The 23,875-nt window shown below is 41.0% G+C and overlaps 1 protein-coding gene across 1 annotated transcript in view; it reads left to right on the top strand.

The window, feature by feature from the left end:
• The first annotated feature begins 1,197 nt into the window (after window positions 1–1,197).
• The window catches only part of atf3.S (activating transcription factor 3 S homeolog), a 47,047-nt gene continuing 24,369 nt past the window's right edge, over window positions 1,198–23,875 (top strand). The window contains exon 1 of the mRNA XM_041564261.1: window positions 1,198–1,294. Coding sequence (XP_041420195.1) covers window positions 1,262–1,294 — 33 coding nt within the window. The 5' untranslated portion in view covers window positions 1,198–1,261. The remainder of the gene's footprint in view (window positions 1,295–23,875) is intronic.

Genomic DNA, 23,875 nt, shown 5'->3' with positions numbered 1-23,875 from the left:
GGGTTGTAATTGTAAGACTGGTATTATCAAAGGAAGTAGGTAAATGTGGGGTAGTGTGTATGGTAATGCAAGACAGTGTTAGGGGCTTTTGTGTACAGAAAAAAGACAGTGTCTGTTATTGCAGTATTGTGTATAGTAAGGAAAACAATGTCGCAAGGTATACACTAAAATGGTGCATAGTAAGGCAATGTAGTGTAAGGGTTTGTTGCTGTGAGACAGTGTGTATAGTATTGGAAGACGATGATCAGGAGGGGTCTATAACTGTAACATGGTTTGTCTCAATTGAAGCAGACCCCACACCCATGGGGGGGGGGTCAAGGGAACAGGGTGGCCCAGGCAATGGGGTCCGCTTTCTATAGCTCTAAGGAATTCCTCCCCCGCCGCTTGCTTACCTCTGAGTGGAGACTCCAGAGATAGAGAGGATGTAGGGAGGCAAGAGAATTGGTCTGCGGGGGCAGGAATGGATTGACAAGGGGTGGGGAGTAGGCAGGTGGGGGACGGGTAGTGATTGCTGTGCGCTGGGCCCCTCCAAAGATATGTTTGTTCGGGGGGGGGGGCACACTAATTACACTAGTTATTATAATTAGGCAATATGGGGTCAGGGGTATGTTCAATAACTGAATAGCAGTGTGTACAGTTAGGAAGGATTGGGCTATAACTGTGGGATAATGGGCATAGTAAGGCATGACTGTGTTAGGATGGATTGGCACTGCAGGCTAGGGTGGAAAGTAGGTTTATCTTTCCTGAACTTTACTTGTGTATTGTGTATAGTAAGGCAAGGGGGTGTCAGAGGACTGCACTGTGCCAGTGTGAATATAGTGGAGGGGATATGGTGTCAGCCTTCAGCTGTTATTAAAGTTTAACTCCTAGCATCTGCTGACAGCCAAGGGCTTTTGGAGGGTTGTTGTGAGCTGTAGTTCAGTAACAGCTGGAGGATAGATTTAAATGTGTGCCCATGCAGGGTATTTTTACCTGGGCTCTGCCAGTGCGAAGCACAGCCCTGAGTACTAACACATATTTTAGTTCCTGCACTTTGAAATCTCTTCAGCTCACACATTATTATGGGGGGGTGACGGATTCCTAGGCGCATGATGCGTATGGCATTTACTCCAAAGTTCCAGCCGTGCTCTCTATTACATCACAGCCCCTTTTATATTTGGTGACAGCAGAAGGGCTGATATCCAGAGACTGTGCAGCTGGTATTTCAAAGGCACAGAGCAGCCTGGGCAGATTCCCACAGCCAGATGCCACTGCATGGGGAATGACAGGGATGTGCAGGGAAGCACCTCTGCAGGTAGGTGACTATTTACCTTTTCTGTGAATGGTTTGGCTTGCATTGCCCAGGGCACAGATGTAATAAAACTCCTGGGCTTGTGATTGTGCTGTAAACTTTTGATCATGGGGTTCGACGAATATATTTTGCTAAAGGCAGGCAGAGGAAGATGGGGAGTTGTAGCTAATGAATATACTGTTGGTAACAGATACTTCTTTCTCCACTTTAGCCAATGACCCATGGGGCATTTTCTGGCAGGGATAATATAATTTTTAATAAATACTGAATAAACTGTCAGTCAGCCCTGAAGAGAATTGCCAGGCTTATGTCGCTTCCAGGGGAATACAGAATCAGAATTTCCCATGTGCCTTATTATGAAACATATTTAGAAATGCTGGGCATCTTTTCTGTATAGAGACTTTGCAGACAAAGGGCATGTAGGTGCATGGCCAGGTCCCTTCTGGGTACCACCCTATTCCTTGCAGATGCAAGCTTAGCCCATTTTATCCCAATTTAAGCTGGCCATAGATGTTGAGATTTTTAAAAGATCAGATCCTCATCGTGAGACCACGATCTTCTCGGAACGATTGTACGATCGTACGAATTTACCATCAACTAAAAAGACCAATTTGCCAGGAAAGCAAAGGGGAGCTTGCCTGCTTGGCCCTGCAAACATAGATAGATTGCACTGGGACAGACAAAGATTTTTTGACCTGGCCGATCAATTTCCTGACAGATGTCGGCCGAAAAATTGTAAGATGTATGATCGTTCGAATCCCACTAACTGCACGATAATTTCGAAGGATTGGTCGGACTTCCCTAAAATTGGTTGTTCGGCAAGAAGAATCGCCACGTCTATGGGGAGCTTTACTTAACCATTGGAAATGTTTGTGCCTCAAATATCCGATGCCATTAGGGTGGAATTATGGAAAGAAATTGGTGGATTTGATTATATTGTTTTGTGTGTTGGGCATGGAAAATGTTTCATTGCAGTCATGTGTCTGTTCATATTAGGGCACTTTTACTCTCCAGACTTGGGTCCTATTGCAAGCAGAGCGGCTAACAGTAGTTTGATCATTATCCAAGTGCTTGGCACTCAAAATGTTTTACTTTTATTGAAATTGGCTGTAGCTCCTTAGTGTGTGGTTTGTCACTGACACTCAGAGCACAGTTGCGGGATCACACTTTGTCTCGCACTTGGAACTTGGTTCCGACCATCTGAGTATCACTGCACTGATCCCAGCACTTGCACCCCAGAATCTAGAGCTGCCATTAGGGAAGTACCAGTAAGGACCACAGCCCTGGGCCCTACTAATAATGCATAACAGATGTAAATAGGAAGAGTAAAGGACTCTAAATGTTTTAGATCAGTGGTTCCCAGAAAATAGATCTGACTCCCCAGAGCAATGGCACCCAGGACGTTTTGTCGCCAACATGGGCCGATAAAAGCTGCTGACAAACCGTGTCAGCAGCTTATTGGCCCTGTGTGTGGGGCCATACGACTGGCCTCCCTGAAATTCAGTCAGATTTCGATCAGGCAGGTGAAAAAATCCCGTCAGATTGTGGCCGCATCTGTGCGTCTATGTAGTCCCGTGATCCTACCACCCGTATCGGATCCATTATGATAAGATTGTGGGCCCTTCGCTGTGGCATATTGGGGAGAGATCCGCTCGTTTGGCGACATCTCTACATCTATGGCCACCTTTATTCTCTTCCGGGGGAGGCGACAAAACATCTGAAGTTCCCTCCCCACTAGTATTAATGTAAACCAGAGGTGAAAAAACATATGCATCTCCTCTGCTCTCACAGTATACCAAAGTGTCTATGAGAGGTAACTTCAGGCTACTTCATGATCCCACCAGCATTAATGTAAATCGCCCATGGGAAAACATATGCAAACAAAGAAACTTTGGACATTTTGTCACCCACCCTGAACGACATTAAGACCAGGCAACAAAATATCCATGCTCCATGCCCTTAGGCTTATATTTAGGGAGAATGCCTCTTTGCTCTCCTAGATGCACCTGAAAGCCCAGCTTGAATGTCTGCTTGAAGGAGTGATATCTGGATTGAAAAGTTATCTGCTGCCCTAGATATTCATGGATCTATGGCTGATGACTGATACATCCATATTTTCCTATATCTGTAACAACTGCTGTTCTGGACTATGATGTGCTGTGCACTAAAGGGCAACGCACAAGGGATATTGTAGCACTGATCTAAATGCCCAACATCCACAACAGATTGCTTCTCATAGGTGACTTTTTGCACTTAGCACTGATGCCAATGGAATGCCAGTTTCATCTGACATTTAGATTACGACTACAAAATACAAAACCTTTCAATCACCATCAAAACGGCCATCGTGCCACAGCCCTAAGTAAATAATCACCATAAAAAATCTGCAGTGTGAACAATCTGTAAAATGGACAGATAGTGTTTGAGAGAACAGCCAGACATAATCTGGAGCTACTGTGCTCATTGGTTTATGTGAAGGAGACTCCAATGAATGGTTAGCCATTTGGTCTGGTGTGCTGCAATAGTGCTGATTGCAACAAGGCAACAAGCACTGTTGCAATAAACCCTGATGTTGTCAAAGTAATGACCAAGAAATAATTTTAAAATTGTTGCATAGTTCTCTTATGGGCAGGGTAGGATTGGGCTGGCTGGACACTGGTAAAAAAACCCGGTGGGCCCCATTGGCCCAGACCTGATCACTGCATGAACCTGTCACCGCTGCCCCCGACCTCCCTTTCCTGCCCCAGTCGCTGAAAAAAAAGGTACACTCGCAGCTAGTGGCTAGTGGCAGGGGCGGTGAGTCCAGAGGAAACTTTGCGGTGGGGGCCCCTGAGGAAGCAGCCCCGGTAGGCCCTGGGCCCCCCCCAGTCTGACCTTGCTTATGGGCGTTTCTGTTTCCTCCCACACTCCAAAAACATACAGGTATGGCCCCCTTGCAAAAGAAATTAGCAGGTCATCTGCAATTTTGCATGAATTGCAGGAGAGAAATTGTGCGTCACCTATGACCCTATTTCCAGGGGGAAAAGGAGAGGTAGGGTCTGCCCCAGAGACATAACTACTATGGGCTACTAGAAGGCCCTGTGGACCAGGCTTTCAGGATTCTCCTTCAGTCTTCACCACCTAACCCACTGCAAGCTGCATGCCCGCCCCTTTGTTTGTTCACAGCAGTGAGTGCAGTGTCGGACTGGCCCACCGGGATACCAGGAAAACTCCCGGTGGGCCCAGGTGTCAGTGGGTCCTCATGCTGCTAAACATTTGGCCTATTTCATGGACATTCCCTATTGCTATGAGAACAAAGAGGTGAAATAGATGGAATAATAGATTATAATATGTAAAGAAAAGAGACTTGGAGAATAGAGGTTGAGTGAGGAGACAAAGAAAAATAGTACTGAGGGTGGGCCCCTGGTCTAAGGTTTTTGGGTGGGCCCCTGTTGTCCCAGTCCGACACTGAGTGAGTGGCAAACATTAGATTGCAGAAGGGGCCACAGGAAGGAACAACCATACAGCAGACGCCAAGCCCCGTCACTTGGGCCAACAGTCGCGGGGTACTGCTGTATGATAGTTACCCCACTGGTTTACCCCCTCTATAGTTACATGATCAGTAATATAACTATATAATGAACAAGAAAAGTTGGTTTCATTGGGGGGGGAGACCCCCATTCCCAGGCTGGTAAATGCACTGGTTGCATCACCATTGACATGTTCCAGGCATACTGAGGGCAGAATGCTTCCTATGTATTTGGAATTGATTAAAATTCTACTCTACTTCCATATGCAAGGCCAAACTTTTAGTATGTTATAGAATGTCCAATGCTAAGAAACTCTTCAATTGGTCTTCTTTTTTTTATAGTTTTTGAATGCCTTATTTTTCTATTTCCACCTTTCAAATGGACTGGGGGTCACTGACCCTGGCAACCTTGCTCTGTGAGGCTACTATTGTGTTTTGGTATGGCCTGTAGTTATCACTGCGCACAAGAGTTATATTGTGTACATGGTACTTTCTATCCTGCTTAAAAGTGAAGCTACTATTGATGTGTAATGGCTGCATGAACCTGCTAATAAAGCACTGTTATACTCTACTCATCCTCAACTACCAAAACACAACAGCTACAATTTTATTGTCATTGTTTATTTTCATTACTTATCTTCCTGTTCCCTGGCTGCAAAGATAATTTGGACCCTAGACACCAGATAGCTGCTGTTCCAAACTGCAGGACTGCTGTATAAAAAAAAGTTAAATAATTAGTGAACCACAAATAATAAAAAATGACGACTAAAATTTAACTCCAAGGTGAACAACCTCTTTAAAGAATAATAGTAAGGCTTATAAGAAATCCAAAAAGCAACAGACATTTCTTATAATAGCATATGGAAAACCCAGGGGACACTTGTCCTACCCATTTGACTGTAGCAGAAGGGCCCCAAAACCAGTAAGTGTTTTTTTTACAAGTGTGATGTAGCTGAATTTTAATAAACAGTAGGTGGCTAAAAACACACAATGGTAAAACTCACCAAAAGAAAATCCCTCTGCCCATCAATAACAGAAACTATTATTAGCCTATTGTGAATTTTAGGGGAAAAAGTAAAAAAAAAATGAATTTAATGACATTGTACTGTACACACCAGGAGGTTACGTGGGGTTTCACTATTAATCACTGTGCTTAGGTACCGGTACAATGGGTTCCTGTCACTTAAAGAGCCAATCACAGTGACATTAGGGCAAACCCGTATTTAAACGTGTGATAATATCCTCTGGCTTTCCGAGGAGGGGGTCTCCTTACAGCGGGCTTTAGTGCTACGCGGGGGAAATTGATACCAAGGTGGAGCACTTGTCAGGGACCCTGACGGCGGTGGCCGCCGCTGCTGCTGTGTGACTCATTTGACATTAGAAAACATTTTTTGTCTCTTGCAGCAGTCAAAACGAAAGTTCCCTGATGACTAATTCACAATAAGAGAAAGTCATTCGGGAGGCAGCATGTCAGAAGCCTGAAGTAACAGGCTAATCCTAAGGGGCTGAAGTCAATACAAAGGAATATACAGACCCACAAGTCCTGGGAAATAGAGGCAGAAATAGATTTTTTGGTGTATATGCCATATGGCTGTGTGCTATATGTAGGTTAAAGGGGTTGTTCACCTTTGAGTTAACTTTTAGTATGATGTAGAGCAGGGATCCCCAACCTTTTGAACCCGTGAGCAACATTCAAAATTTAGAGGAGTTGGGGAGCAACACAAGCATGGAAAAATGTTCCTGGGTGCCATATAAGTGCTGTGATTGAACATTTGGATTGTCAACCTACACTGAGGCTCTTCTTGGCAGTTCACCTGGTTTTTATACAACCAAAACTTGCCTCCAAGCCTGGAATTAAAAATGAGCTCCTGCTTTGAGGCCACTTGGAGCAAAATCCAAGGGGTTGGAGAGCAAGATGTTGCTCACAAGCTACTGGTTGGGGATCACTGATGTAGAAAGTAGAGATGCACCGAATCCAGGATTCGGTTTGGGATTTGGCCAAGATTCGCCCTTTTTCAGCAGGATTCAGATTCAGCAGAATCCTTCTGCCTGGCCGAACCGAATCCGAATCCGGGGAGGGAAATTTCGTGACTTTTTGTCACAAAACAAGAAAGTAAAAAATGTTTTCCCCATCCCACCCCTAAATTGCATATGCATATTCGGCCGAATCTCATACGAAGGATTCGGGGGTTCGGCCAAATCCAAAATAATGGATTTGGTGCATCCCTAGCAGAAAGTGATATTCTGAGACAATTTGAAATTGGTCTTCATTTTTTATTTGTGGTTTTTGAGTTATTTAGCTTTTTATTCAGCAGCTCTCCAGTTTGCAACTTCAGCCATCTGGATGCTAGGGTCCAAATTACCCTAGCAACCATGCAATGATCTGAATAAGAGAGTGGAATATGAATAGGAGAGGCCTTTACAGAAAGATGAGTAATAAAAAGTAGCAATAACAGTGAGGGGGTTATTTACGAAACTCTAAATGGCAAAAATCCCCCAAAAAAAAACACAAATGTTTCGGAATTTATCATACCCCGAGCATAGAAAAAGTCAGAATCTGAAAATCCGACATCTTAGACCTGCAGAGGTTGCATATAAGTCAATGGGAGATGTTCCAAAAATATCTTGATCTGCACTGGATTTCGTCTTCTGCTTTGTTTACCTGATATTCCAATAACGACAGAGATCTGAAATCACATTGCAACAAACTGCAATGGGAAGGCAAGTCCAAAGTGCAAATAAGCACCCAGAAACCTTAAAAGGCTGGTTCACCTTTAAGTTAACTTTTAGTGTGTTATCGAATAGCCAATTCGAAGCAACTTTTCAATTGGTCTTCATTGTTTATTTCTTATAGTTTATGAATTATTCGCCTTCTTCTTCTTCTTCTGACGCTTTCCAGCTTTCAAATGGGGGTCACTGACCCCATATAAAAACAAATGCTCTGCAAGGCTACACATTTATTGTTATTATTACTTTTTATTACTCATATTTCTTTTCAGGCCTCTCCTATTCATATTCTAGTCTCTTATTCAAATCAGTGCGTGGTTGTGAGGGTAATTTGGACCCTAGCAACCGGACATTTGAAATTGCTAACTGCTGAATAAAAAGCTAAATAACACAAAAACCACAAATTATAAAAAATTAAAAACAATTGTTAATTGTCTCTGAATATCACTCTCTACGTCATACTAGCAGTTAATTTAAAGATGAACAACCCCTTTAATTCTTTACAGCATTCTAGTGCAGCTGAGCTATAGACTTGGGTAGAACAGGATAGTGGAGCGCCCCAGTGTAACAATGTTTTTGGGTTTAGAAACCAGCCTCTATACAAAGCTGTCTGCTGATAAAATCGGATGATTTGGGGTAATTGTATTTTGGGGAGAATTGTTTGGATCAGACACTGTTTGAAAATATAATCTGCTGATTCGTTTATTTAATGGTTGCATTATTTTCTAGTAGACTTAGGGAAAGGCCAGACGTGGCATTTTTAAGTTGCGTTTTTAAGTTGTGTAAATACACCACTGAAACCACACGTGACCGTCAACATGCGTTTTTCATGCGTTTTTCAGCACATAGGTTTCTTTTCCCAACATGCACTTCTTATTGTTCTCATTGAGAATTTGGACGCCATATTTAAAATACGCTGCGTATTTATGTAAAGTGTGGTTTCAAACGTGCAGATCCCATAAAGTCTATTGATTTGGTAGTTTCTTGACGTATTGGCGTTTCTGCTGAAAAACGCCAATACTGGTGTCCTGTGGTGGATTTCGGCTTGCAAGCGCCCTGTGTGAATTGCCATAGTGCGTTTCCATTAGTTTCAGTGGTAGTGCAGTTTATGCGTATTTACGCCTGCCGGAGCTTTTTTAAAAACGCAGCGTAAAAACGCCACGTCTGGCCTTGCCCTTAATCCAAATTATGGAAAGATACAGGTCCCGAGCATTCTGTATAACAGGTTCCATACCTGTATTTAAAAATATCAGGACTTCTGCTTCAAGGAACATAGTTTACAGTTACAGGATAGAAATAAGTCAGTTCATGAGTCGAATGAGTTTAATTGTTGGTGATACTTGTCATTTTAACCCTAAGTAATCAATTATTTTGGGAAGCACAGGGAAATCAATCGTACGTGTATTACATTGAGATAAATATATAAATATTAAAAAAAAAACCTGCATATTTTCAAGTTTTGTTTTCCTTCAATGGGTTTGAAAGCAACTTCCCCCACAGCCCTGCTTAGTCAGTGGAAAGCCACATGGTTTTATTATTTTAGTTTGCTTTTATTGCCACCGAGGGACAAACCTGATGTCATACAGCAGCTTTGACAGGCAAATACTTCTGCCCTCGCTGCATTTTATTGCTGGGTGTAAATACGTGAGCTTTAAAAATGTTCAAGACCAGTGAGCACAAAATTAACTTCCCACTTAGCAATGAGCTCATGGCCTTGTGAAATGATGTTTCCCTTACATATTGTGAGGCTGGGAAATGACAAGTGATATTACAATAAAGGCTTGTGCTTTCTGTACAATGGGGAGTTTTACTGGATACACCACCTTGTCTTATCTGGTGTGGGCTTTTAGGCAGAACTTGCTTTAAAGCAGTAGCAATCCTAGAGGGGGCGGGCCCTGGTGCGTGACGCGCAGCCGGGCCCCGCCCCCTCCGTACGGCCGCATTTGCCCGCATTTCTCAGTGGCGCACGGGGCCACGGGGGACTGCCGGGGGCCCTGAGGAAGTTCCGCCACTGCTTTAAAGGGGTTGTTCACCTTTAATTTAACTTTTAGTATGATGTTGAGAGTGAAATTCTGAGACAATTTGCAATTAGATTTCTTTTTTTTATTATTTGTGGTTTATGAGTTATTTAGCTTTTTATTCAGCAGCTCTCCCGTTTGCAGTTTCAGCAAACTGGTTGTTAGGGTTCAAATTGCCCTAGCAACCATGCAATGATTTGAATAAGAGACTGGAAAGTGAATAGGACAGGACTGAATAGAAAGAGGATTAATGTAAAGCAGCAATAGCCAGGGTTGGACTGGGCCAGCGTGACACTGGAAAAAAAGCTGGTGGGCCACGGCCCTCATGGGTCACCGCCGGTCCAGATGCACTGACTGATCGGCTGGCCCTCCCAAAAAAACAATAGGCGGCCTGGCACCGATATTCACGCATGTGGGGGGCCCCGGAAGTTTGGAACCCGGTCCGACCCTGGCAATAAAATTGTGTAGCCTTACAGAGCATTTGTTTTAAGATGGGGTCAGTGACCCACATTTGAAAGCTGTAAAGAAGGCAAATAATTCAAAAACTATAAAAAAAGAAAAAGGTCCACTGCAAAGTTGCTTAGCATAAAACATTATAAAAGTTAACCTAAAGGTGAACCACCCCCTTAAAGGGATACTGTCATGGGAAAAAAAACATTTTTCAAAATGAATCAGTTAATAGTGCTGCTCCAGCAGAATTCTGCACTGAAATCCATTTCTCAAAAGAGCAAACAGATTTTTTTATATTCAATTTTGAAATCTGACATGGGGCTAGACATTTTGTCAATTTCCCAGCTGCCCCAAGTCATGTGACTTGTGGTCTGATAAACTTCAATCACTCTTTACTGCTGGACTGCAAGTTGGCCAGCAGCCAAACAAAAGAACAATGGGAAGGTAACCAGATAACAGCTCCCTAATACAAGATAACAGCTGCCTGGTAGATCTAAGAACAACACTCAATAGTAAAATCCAGGTCCCACTGCAACACATTCAGTTACATTGAGAAGGAAAAACAGCAGCCTGCCAGAAATCATTTCTCTCCTAAAGTGCAGGCACAAGTCACTTGACCAGGGGCAGCTGGGAAATTGACAAAATGTCTAGCCCCATGTCAGATTTCAAAATTGAATATAAAAAAATCTGTTTGTTCTTTTGAGAAATGGATTTCAGTGCAAAATTCTGCTGGAGTAGCACTATTAACTGATGTGTTTTTGAGAAAAAAACATGTTTTCCAATGACAGGATCCCTTTAAAGTAGGGCAGAAAGGACATTCTCATCTTCCACCAAGCCCAGAGGTCAGAGGGGCAAACACCTCAATGAAGGGATTCAAGTGCACTGCTGCCCTATCCACACTTGATGTGGCTTCTCTGTGCATTATTGTATTGCTTGTCCAACAAGCCGACAGCAGCAATAAGAACTATAAAAAACAAATAATGTAGAACAATTGAAAGGTTGCTAAGAACTGGATTTTCTATAATGTACTAAGAGTTAACTTGAATATGTTGGCAAAGGGGACTTGACCTTCCTGCAAATCCGTGACCACCAAAAAAATTCATGAACCACAGAGAGGTTAAATGTGAAAGAAAAAAAATATTCTCAAAAAACGACACCGTCTATTGCAGTAAGTGATCACCCTATACCATGACTCTCTGAACTAGCCAAGCCTATAGATCTGTGCCTCGTGGTTAAGCATTGCGGTCAACCTTTCTGAATGCTCAGTGCACTGGTTTCGTTATTGCTGTAAACTCATTTCATGTTATTTCGTTAAAGTTTATTCATATTATGCAACATGCCTAAGAATGTGCAGCTATTGTATTCGTTCAGCTGATATTTACATTCAGGTTTGACCTACTGTCTGGTGAAGAAAATGAACAGTAGGTTTTTGTGGGTTTTTCGCAGCTGCAGCTGTGTGGCCTTTTTTCTTTTAATATAAAAAAAGTTATGGGAATCTTTTACCTCCTTTATGGGGCTGTTCACCTTTGAGTTAACTTTTAGTATGATGTAGGGAGTGATATTCTAAGACAATTTGCAGTTGGTCTTTATTTTTTATTATTTGGGGTTTTTTTTCATTCTTTCACTTTTTGTTCAGCAACTCTCTAATTTGGCATTTCAGCAGTTATCTGGTTTCTAGGGTTCAAACTCCCTTAGCAGCCAGGGAGTGATTTGAATGAGAGACTTGTATAAGAATAGTAGAGGGTGTGAATAGAAAAATAAGTAAAATAAGCAAGAATTTTAGCATAACTGTTGCTTCACAGAGCATTAGTCTGCTGGTGATCCCCATGCATACCACCCAATTTCCCCGTTTTTTTCAGAACAGCCCCGATTTTGACAGCTCAACCTGCAGTCCTGGATTGTTACTGAAATGCCCTGACTTTCTCTTTATATTAAAAGAAAAATGATCTTTGTCTCCAAAGATGCCCCAGTAGCTCCCCATCTTCTTTTCTGCTGATTCACTGCACATGCTCTGTGCTGCTGTCACTTATTGAGCTTAGGGACCCACTCACAATATACAGTACACATAGAATAGATATGTCACAATATAAGGCTGATTAGTAATTAATACAGATAATTGCTACATGGCAGCACAGAAACCAGTGCAATTAGCACCAGAATTTAATAATAATCAGCCCTGTAGCATCAGCTTATATTACAGATAAACCTAATTTTCTCCTTGATAATTAGTGATGACCCCTAAGCTTAGCTTCTCAACAGCTGCTCAGCATGTGAGTGTCACAGACACTTTCCAAGATGGTGACCCCCTGTGACAAGTTTGAAGTCCTGGATCATTGCTGCTATTGAGAAGCTGAAACTGTAGGCTGGGGCAATAAGTTCATTTTATAAAATATGGCATTTTTAGCCATATTCATTTTTAGGGTTTAGTTCTCCTTTAACAGTACTGGTAAAAATGGATAAATCCACCTATTCTCCAAATTCTCATGGTACCAGCACATCAAATATCTTGAGATGTATAAAGTTTTGAAGGCAGAACCTGCATAAATGTAACTGTTGTGATCAGTCTTTGACTGGCCCCCCGGGATACCAGGAAAACTCCTGTGGGCCCAGGTGTCAGTGGGTCCTCATGCTGCTAAACATTTGGCCTATTTCATGTCCATTCCCTATTTCTATGAAAACAAAGAGGCTAAATAGATGAAATAATAGATTATAGTATGTAAAGAAAAGAGACTAGGGGAATTGAGGTTGAGTGAGGAGAGGAAGAATAATAATACTAGAGTGGGCCCCTGGTCTAAGGTTTTTGGCTGGGCCCCTGGTGTCCCAGTCCGACACTGGTTGTAATGTTCTTGTTTCTTGATATATTGCCTAGTATTTATTGGTAATGTCCCTTTAACTTCAACGACATCTTTAGATTAAATATCTATAGTTTAAATTGGTAAGCGGGGTGACGCAGCTGCATTACAAACATGCTCATGCAAATCCATTTTCATGCTCTCGTTTTTCTGCGCTAAAAATAAATATTCATTTCATGCTGAGCAAAAATACACTACGCGGTAATACGCAGGGCAGCCACATAAAAATAACTGAAACGCTGAATAGCATTTAAGCCACAAGAGATCGGGATGCCCCTGGACATTTCCCTAGTAAATTGTGCTCAGCAGAGAGGAATGCCTATTAGGTAATTAAAAGTCACCAAGGAATTCCGTGACCATATAAAAGCACAAGGCTGAAGATGGAGTAACTTTTAGGGGGTTATTTATCAAAGGTTGAATCTTGAAGTTATATGAATTTTTTTTCAAATGTACTCACAACTCGAATGGGAGGTTATTAATGAAAAAAAATCGAATAGGAACGGCCCAAAATTTCTAATCAAATTCGAATTGAGTTTTCCTTCAAAGCTCGAATGTCAGGAAGGCAATTAGCATCTTCAAATGGTTCAACGAACCTCCGCCATTGACCTGTACATAAACCGTGCAGGTTTTAAGTGTCGAATATTCATATTAGACCTTTTTCCAGTGTCTATAAGTGATATATCTCACATTCAAATTCAAATTCGAGTTGGTGGTTTTAAATTTGATCAAAAGAAAATTCCAAAATTCAAATTTACTGTTCGAATCTTAGTAAATCTATGCCCCCTGAACAATGTAGGTCTTTATAAAAACTTATTGCATGAAACAGCTCATATGTAAAACCCTGCTTCATGTAAATAAACCATTTTCATAATAATATACTTTTTTAGTAGTATGTGCCATTGGGTAATCATAAATAGAAAATTGCCATTTTAAAAAAATAAGGGCCGCCCCCTGGGAGCTCTGTCTTTTGCTTCCACACTTCTTCCTGTTACAGTTAGAGCTGCAGTATTTCTGGTCAGGTGATCTCTGAGGCAGCACACAGACCATCATGATATGGTGGCTCAAGGCAAGAGATGTAAAAGGGCAATATTTACTTAAATATATATACCAGTTTGATAAGATTCTTTAATATTCCACTTCATTTGATATAAACTATCTGTTGCTTAAGTATTAATTTTGGGGGTATAATTTACTTTTAATATCCCAATATTTTACAACAGGCGGTACATTATTTATTAAATAATACACAAGCTTCATTGAGTCATGTGACACAAATGACATGACTAGGCAGCATTTATAACTGATGTCATCACTAAGCAATGTTTATAAGGATATCAGTTATAAGGCGATTAGGCCAGGGCATACAGTACCTCCCAACTGTCCTGTTTTCTGCAGGACAGTCCTGATTTTGACAGCTCAGCCCGCAGTCCCGGGTTTTTATTAAAAAGTCCAGAGTTTCTCTTGCACTGACGCCAGAAAAATATACAAATTCCCTGAAACAATTAAAATGAGTTTTTACGGCAGAGAGCCCAGAATACTGAGCAGCTACACTTCTATACATTTGTAACAATTTAGGATAAGCAAAGATACAATTGTAACTAATTTCACAGGATAAGTAAATCTCTTGGGAGAAGAGTCTAGCAGCTTAAGGGCAATTTTGGCTTCATTAGCAAAACTGTTATAACATAAAACATGGCCCTAAAACTCCTAGAAATGTGTTCAAACTTTCATAGCCTGCCAAATTCTGCAAAATGAACAAGTAATTAGGGGGTGTGGCCATAAAATGGGAGTGATTCAAAAAATTCACAGTGCTACACACGGCAGATCTTTTTATCCCTCTTTCCATTTTTCAAATGTTGTGAGGAATGCAAGGGTTTATCCGTGAGCTAAATTCAAATCTAACAAGTTTTGGGGAGCAACACAGGTATGAAAAAAAGTCCCTGGGAGGTGGCAAATAAGGGCTCTGGTTGGCTATCTGGCAGCCCCTATGTGGACTTACCCGAGACTCTATTTTGCAGAAAACATGGAACCGAAACTTGCCTCCAAGCCAGAAATTCAAAAATAAGCACCTGCTTTGAGGCCACTGAGAGCAACATCCAAAGTGTTGGTGAGCAACATGTTGCTGGTTGGGGATCACTGCTCTAGGCTATATGTGAAGGCTGTATCCAGACCAGGCCAGGGTCAGACTTGCCAGCCTGATCACCAGAGCATTTCCCCATAGCCCAGGCCAGACTGAGTCTTAGTTTAGCCTTGGTTTATTTTATTTCCACAACAGGCATGTATAACACCTACAGTATAACATTTGACACTGTCTCCAACTTTTTTTTATGAGTGGGCCCTGGGTATCATGTTCTCTTGTACTTCCTAGGAGGCCCAGTCTGACCCGGCTCCAGACACAGCTAAACGTGCAAGCCTGAGGCAATAACACATCAAGAAAGAAAGTAATAGTTACATATCAACCTCTTTAGAATATATATAGTGATACAGTTCCAAGGACTGCAGTTCCAAAATGCACAAAAAATGCACAATAAACATAAATATACAGATATGGGATTCATTATTCCGAAACCCGTTATCCTGAAAGCTCTGAATCATGAGATTGCTATACAAAGTCCAATAAATTTTTTTTAAAAATGCATTCTTTTTTCTCAGTGAACACAGTAAATGGTACTTAATCTGAACTAATATATATATATATATATATATATATATATATATATATATATATATATATATATATATATACTGTATATATATATATATATATATATATATATATATATACTGTATATATATATATATATATATATTTAATATATAATTAATCATTATTAGAGGCAAAATAATTAATTAGTTAATGTTTTAATATTTTTTAGCAGACTGGCAGTATGGACATCCAAATTACGGAAAGATCCCTCATCTGGAAAACCCCTGGTCCTTACCATTCAGGACAATAATATATATACCTGGATAATTAACATATAGCTGAATGTACGCCTACAACTCAATCTCAAGAAAAACTGTGTATAATTGGCATTGCACAGGACTTCATTATTCATATTATAAATGCTGAATTTAGATGTCTTTAGTTGAGGAATTATATTTATAGAACTGTTTATATTGTTGAAGTAGGACTTTTTTTTGTTGTTTCCCGTATAAAATAAAGCCTCCATCAAAGACCGTTTAAAGGAGAACTAAAGCTTAAATAAGGAAGTAGGCTAGAAATGTTGTATATTATGTTTTCGGCTTCTGTAGCTACTGGGGCATCTTCAGAGACACAGATTTTCCCTGCTAAAGGGTTGGGAGGGAGGGCCCTGGGCTGGTACAGAAGCCCGAAACATAATGTACAACATTTTTAGTCTAATTCTTTGTTTAACTTTAGTTCTCTTTCATGACAAACACTACAATGTTATAGTAAAGATATTCACCGTGTTCTGTGGTGAGCTTGACATTCAGGTTGTGATGCAAGTTACCTTAAAGATTACGATGTGCAAAGGCCCACCCTCGTCCCACCGTTATTCTCACCACATTTAAGCTGAGCGAGCTGTGTCACCTCTAACATTTCTTGTGGTCCCAGTCATTTCAGCATCGCAAAGACTGACCTCAAATATCAAACGTGTACAAGAAGGTGGGAGGTGTCACCCAGAAATCTCAGCGTGCTTATTGCACACGAACGGTAAAGCAGCTGATTGCACGCACAACTAACAGAAAATGCTTTAGTGTATAAATAATGGATCAAATTCTGAAAACCAAAATCACTTTTAGGGGGTTATTTATCAAAATCTGGATTTTTCTGTTTTTTTTTTTTTAAATAAAAAAAGTCTGACTAAACTAGAATCCAAGATTTGACCTTATTTATTATTTAAAAAGTACAAATTAATCGGTTCGGGGAAAACCCCAAAAAAATTGTACAAAAAAATTGTATTGTACGATTTTTCCTTCGTTTTTTCCTGAATTGTTTCTTATTTTTTTCTTGAATTGTACAATTTTTTTGTAGTTTTTTCCTGAATTGTTTTTTTGGGCTTTTTCGGATTTGTCGGATTTTTGAAACTTCCAAATAGGATAGGCATCTCTCCCATTGACTTTTCACAACCTCGGCAGGTCTAAGATGCCGGATTTTCGGATTCAGACTTTTTGTAGCAACGGGGTATAATAAAACCTGGGAAATTTTGGGGGTTTTTTTTCACTAAAAATGTAAATGTTTTAGTAAAAAAAACTCAACTTTTTGAACTTTTAGCATTCGGATTTCAATACACAACCCCCTTAATGAGATAGTTTTGAGTATTAGTCTTGTTGGGCTATGTTGTTAGCTCTGCAGCAGAAAAAAATTGCCTGTATGTGGCTTGCATTTTTGATTAAGTATTCAGCTGGGTGTTAGGGTTCAGCACAGCTGATGTCCTTCTCTGGCACTAACATCCCCGTTAAAGTAAATATGTTTGACTGCACTAAAAGCTGAGAGACCAGCACCCAAAATTATTTAGCCGAGGACTGTGCTGATACATGATTATTTATAAGGATGATTAAAAACCAGCTTGGTACCCCTCTCTTATATGACGCCCTGTGCAACGTCACAAGTAGGCCTTACATTCACCTTAGTCCCATTCTCTCTAATATCCTAATTTCCATGGAACTATTCTGAACCACAGGTTTATTTAGATGAAGCAGGGTTTTACATATGAGCTGTTTTATCTCTGCTCTGCTGCATTCTTCTATGAACTGCATTAGAGATGTACGGCCGATACCCACGGGATTACCCACGGATGGGTCGGGTTCCGGCCAACCTCGTACCCCCATTTGCCCCCCATTTGCCTTACACTGCCCATTTAGTGACATCTAAGGCGCGGGCCAGGGCAGGTCTATAAAGGGAAGTCGGGCTTGGGCGGGCATGGGTGGAGGGAGGGCGGGTGTTACACGAGCTGCACATCACTACATATTGTAGGAAGCAGGAGCGGCTTTGGCTGTGTGTGGAAAGGATACATCCCAACATTTGGAAAATAGGAAAAGGGACAACAATATGTGATTTTTTTAACCACACCTACTTATGGCCACATCCCCTAATTACTGTGTCCAAAATATGGCAGGTAAAGAAAGTTTGAACATATTTCTGGGAGTTTAAGGGCCATGTTTTAGATTTAACAGTTATAACAGTTTTGCTAATGAAGGTGAAATTGCCCTTTAAAGGCCCAAAACCAAAGTTGTGTGCTAATAGAGCCTGCACTCCAGTTGGGGGTGACAGTAGTTTTTTGTTTTAAATTTGCCCCCCACCAGCGCTAGGACATTCGCATCGGGAGGGAGCTCCCAGTCTGAGTGGCCATGTCATACATATCACATGCGCATAATGCGCTTTTGTTGTCATGAGCAAAATGCGCAATGCACAGCATTCACTCATTATGTGCATGCATGTGTCTCAACATGGCCACTTGTACCGGGAGCTTCCTTCTGGTGCGGGTGGCCTAACTCTGGTGGGGGGCAATTAAAAAATAAAAAATACTGTTAACCCCAACTGGGAGTATGGGCTCTATTAAGGCGGACCTTTGGCTGGGAAAAATGTTTTTGTCAACAGGTGCCCTTTATGCTGCTAGTCTCAGTTTTCCAATCTTAAATAGTTACAATTGTATCTTTGCTTATCTTAAATTGTTACAGATGTATCTAAGGGCAGCTGCCCAGTGTTCTGGGCTCTCTGCCAAAAAGCCTCTTACTTTAATTATTTAAGAAGCACTGTATCTTTTTCTGGCGTCAGTGACGAAACTCAGGACTTTTATAATAAAAATCCGGGACTGCAGGCTGAGCCGTCAAAATCAGGACTGTTCTACAGAAAAGGGGACAGTTGGGAGGTATGGAAGTGGCAAATGCCGGTGGCCAGATGGTGGACCCTTTGGTGGCTGGGTGGTGGCTGGGTGGTGGCTGGGTGGTGGCTGGGTGGTGGGCCCTTGAGTCAGGTACCTGGTGGGCCCCAGGTACCCCTAATCCGACTCTGTTTATACCCAGGGTCAGACTGGGCAGAGAAGACACTGGGAAAAAACCCAGTGGGCCCCGAGTTTTGTGGGTCCCGCTGGCCCAGAACCGCACCCTGTGCTTTTTCCTTTCTTCCTGCTTCTATGTGCACACACGCAATGGGGGGGGGGCCCTGAGGCAGCAGCTCCAGTGGGCCCCGGGCCCCCCAGTCTGACTCTGTCTATACCAATACAAAAAGTTAACAAAAAAAAAAAAAAAGATAAAAAGAAAGATAAAATGAGCTCAATACAAAACACTGTGGTGCTCTGCTTCAATACTTAACCAGAAATACTTTTTCTTTGAAACTTTTCAATCTGTCTTCATTTATTTTAATTTCTGAATCATTTGCTTCATTCCTCGCTGCCACTTTCCAGCTTTGAAATGGGGGTCACTGACCTCAGGAGCCAAAAATATATTGCCCTGTGGGGCTACAAATGTTATTGTAACGTTTTATCACTTATCATTCTATTCGGTCCCCCCCTTCCCAGATTCAAGCCAATGCCTGGTTGTTAGGTCATAATGGACTCTAGCGACCAGATAGCTGCTGAAATTCTAAACTGAAGAGCTGCTAAACAAAAAATGATTAAAAAAAATAAAAAACAAACTGTAAACTGTCTCGGAATATCGTTGTCTATAGGGATGCGGCCGAACCCCAAAATCCTTCCCGAAAGATTTGGCCAAATACCGAACTGAATCCGAATTTGCATATGCAAATTAGGGATGGGAAGGGGAAAACATTTTTTACTTCCTTGTTTTGTGACAAAAAGTCACGCAATTTCCCTCCGCCCCTAATTAGTATATGCAAATTAGGATTTGGATTCGGTTCTGCCGGGCAGAAGGATTCGGCCCAATCCGAATCCTGCTGAAAAAGGCCAAATCCTGGCCGAATCCCAAACCAAATCCTGGATTCGGTGCATCCCTAATTGTCTATATTAGACTCAGGGCCTTATTTATCAAAACAGCCAGGTATTTTGAAGGGCTGCCCGGGTCAAAACTTCCTGCCCGGTTTTCCAAATAAGGAAAACAAGGCAGGATTCCCTTAATTGACACTATCGCCGATCTCTGCATCATGTCCCCGTCCCCTGATGTCATGGACACTCCCACCTATGTCACGGCCCAACCCGTTATGTCACAGCCCCTCCCCCTGCCTATAGTTGCAAAAGTTGTCAACCCTAATTACGCCCTAGGCAGGTGCCTCTTCTGCCTACCCCTAGTTCTGGCCCTGCTACAGAGGAAGCAGACCCTGTGGCTGCAGGGGGCCCAGGAGGCTCTATTTATATTGTATTCATATACAATTTCAATAAACATAAGTCAACCTCTGAAACCAGAAAACCTAGTTACGTCACTGGTAATTGCTCTTAAAATTGCTATTCTCTTCACTGCTGGTTCTGACTGCATGTACCATGAGTACAATGTTCAATATTTAGCATCCCTCTAGCCAAGACTCAAATTCCCACAATGTCTTGCATGTACTGTGGCTACGGAAAAAAAATGGGAAAAAGCATGCAAAGAATTGTGGGGACCAGAGCTTTGTAAACTGCAATATTCTTTCAATGGTTTAAATAGTTGAAAACCATATTGAATGTATAATGAAAAGTTGGTTAGAAAACATTTTCTATCATTATGAAAAAATGCATATGGGTGTGCAATTCTTGTAAAGGTCTTTAAAGGACTATATATTGTCAGTGAGGAAGATCACCCTTGGGGGACTATAATTTAATAGGCCCAGAGCTGCTGCCCGTGGGAAGCAATACAGAACTTGCTGTGTCCTTACATTTCTCCAAAAACCTTACATTTGCCTAGGGCTTTACTTTAACTGCACAAATGGAGTGAAATCTAAACGCCACTGAGGCTAATGCAGTTGGTAAATATCCCAGTAAGAAACACTATTACCAGGCAGATAATGCAAACCCTGTTTCCGAAGGGTTAACGAGGCAGATAGATTAATAAAGGTATTTTTCTCATAAAGCTCAAATCTACACCCATTTGGCAGCCATGCACTTGCACATTCTTTCCCATGCTGTATAGCTCTCTAGATACTGCGTCTGCATTTTTAGCCTTTATTAAAATCTTCTCCTATTTCCCCTAATAGGAAGAGGTGGTGGGTTCATAACGATATAACCCTTACTGAGAGGGGGAATGGGAAAACTGTCAGACAGACAGACAGATATCGAAGTGCAAAACGTGGCTTTCTTTTTTTCCAGATATCATGTGAGTGTGAATCACAAGCATCTATCTGCCAAGTTTTGTGCTCTGGTCCAGAGTTTAAGAGGACACTATCACTTCTATTTTCTCACAGATTATTCTACGTTGTGCTGTATAGAGTTATTCTATGGTAGTCCAGTCCAAACTCAGAGTCAAAATAGGCCTTGGTATTTCGGAGTATCAAACGCCTGATGACAGGGGCTCCCAGGTGCTCCCTGCCATCAATTTTTTTTTTAAAGTTTTTAAGGAAAAATAAACCACCCAAACAATGTAGGTCTCTATAAAAAGATGTTTCATAAACAGATCATGAGTAAAAACCCTGCTTCATATAAATAAACCATTTTCATAATATTATATTTTTTTAGTAGTATGTGCCATTGGGTAATCATAAATAGAAAATTGCCATTTTAAAAAAAACAAGGGCCGCCCCCTGGGATTGTAGGATTCACGGTGCACACAAACAAACCAAACAAACACGTTAGATCACATGAGCCATTTAACAGACAGAGTTCCTGTTACAGTATTTCTGGTCAGGTGATCTCAGGTGATCTCTGAGGCAGCCCAGAGACCATCACAAAATGATTGTTCAAGGCAAGAGATGTATAAGGGCAATATTTATTGAAATATATATTCCAGTTTGGTAAGATTCTTTAATATGTCACTTAATATAATATAAACCAAAACATAAGCCAACCATAAATAAATCTGTTGCTTAAATATTCATTTTGGGGGTAAAGTTTTCCTTTAATTATGAGAGAAGGCCTTCCCATAATTTGTAGCTTTTCTGGATTACGGCTTTCCAGATAACGGATCCCATACCTGCATATCTTTTTTTTCCCCCATGAAAAAAGAATAGATTTAAACACACAGTTGCAAAAGGATTGTCTCCAGTACATGCCGTGCTTCAGGGGGTGACAAGGTGGCCTTCACCAGGTATCACATTGCACTTCTTGGAAGTTTAGGGGCTTTTCTGTCATTAGGGAAACTTAGAACTCACCTTAAGATGGTCATAGACGCAAAGATATAGTAGTATGAATCATACGACTATCGTCGATTATGGTCCATGTGTGGATTGTCCCGACATTCTTCATACAATGGTGATTGGTCGTTCAGTCGATGGGACAGTTACAGGTTAGAAGATTTCTATCGGCTAACGATATATCTCTGCATGTATTGCCTATCTGATGATATCAATGGGTGACTGTCACTTCTATTTGTCAGACATAACTTTTGTACCATTGCTGTCACAGCCAACACATCATCTGATTTGTTCTTTTACTACTTTATTTAATCTGAATGGTTAGTGGCAGGTCGGAGTATTGGGACTTCTGATCAGTCATTGGATACACGGGTAAAATCTGCAGGTCTATGGCCATCTTTAGACCTATGGAACATGTTACCATTATCAACCAGCACTACTAGCGGGAGTTTCATCTTAAAAAGTTCCAGTACTGTCATTTCCCATGTTGTTCATGGCACCATGGTGCAGTATTGAGGGCAGGGGTGATAATCTCCCCAAGAAAGAGAAAATTAATAGTTCTGCCATGGAGTATTACAGGGTAATGTAGTTCCTTGGCTTGAGAATTTGATATCCAATCAAAGGCAATGATTTGGGGGTTCAACAAACAATTTCTGTTGGTTTATGATGAATGCTTTGTATTCAGGAGTGATAATTTATAACCCAACTTGGGGTCAGCTTGTAACGAGTTCAAGATCTGGGGACTTGATGCCATTGTAAAACCTGGTACAATTTTTATTTTATTTACAGTGCTGCATTAATTAGTACAAAGTTTAAACAACCAAAAATAATAATAACTATTATCATCCTTTATTTAAGTAGTGGAAACATATTCTTCAGAGCTTTACAGAGATTAAATCATTCATATGATTTAGTCCTGGAGTTTACAATCTATTACATTCACACACAGAATGTTTTCAAAACATCTACCGAAGGACATGGGAGATAAGATTTTGGAAAGTGTAAGCAGTGGCGGAACTGTAGAGAAAGCCGACCCAACAACCCCCCTCGGGGCCCCCCACCCACGCATACCTGTTTTATAGCTGAGGCGCGATTGAGACCAGAGTGGGAGACGAGGGGACAGTGCAGGCAGAAAACAGGTACAAATCTGGGTTGACTTTTATCAATGAACTGGTAGAATTTGCAAGTTATTAGCCATTAGAATATATTTAATGATTAACGACAGCTGCTTCAATAGTTTTACAACTGATATATTGATTGATCTTTGGGAAACTGTTATTAAATTACCTCCAGAAACATGAAAGACCTTTAATGAATGTGAAGATATACTGTACCAATCTTCTAGAAAAAAGGGACCAATCAATGATTTTCCTTCAGGAAAACCTGATTAAAAGGTTTGGAATTTGGAAGTTTGAAATTTTAGCAGCTATCTGGTTGTTAGGGTGAAATTTAGCCTACCAACCAGGCAGTAGTTTGAAAGAGAGACAGGAGAATGAATATAGGAGGGCCTAAATAGAAGGATAAGTAATAAATAGTAAAAATAACAATAAAACTGTAACCTCGCAAAGCAATCGTTTTTTTGCTGCTGCTGTCAGTGACCCCCTTTTGAAAGCTGCAAAGAGGAAGAGGAAGGCAATTCAAAAATGACAAAAAATAAAAAATGAAGACCAATTGTGAACTTTTTCGTACTAAAAGCTAACCTGAAGGTGAACCATCCCAAAAAATCAGATATGGCATATTTGTCACCCTTCAATATCTATATTTTCCCCTTTTCTTTTAAAGAAAATCCAAATCACTTGCATAATAAATATTATATTACTGGTACACCCAGGATTTATCTGATAGGTGGAG

This window comes from Xenopus laevis, chromosome 5S (assembly GCF_017654675.1).
Source record: "Xenopus laevis strain J_2021 chromosome 5S, Xenopus_laevis_v10.1, whole genome shotgun sequence".
Taxonomy (NCBI): Eukaryota; Metazoa; Chordata; class Amphibia; order Anura; family Pipidae; genus Xenopus; species Xenopus laevis.
This window is presented reverse-complemented; position numbering and strand designations above follow the sequence as displayed.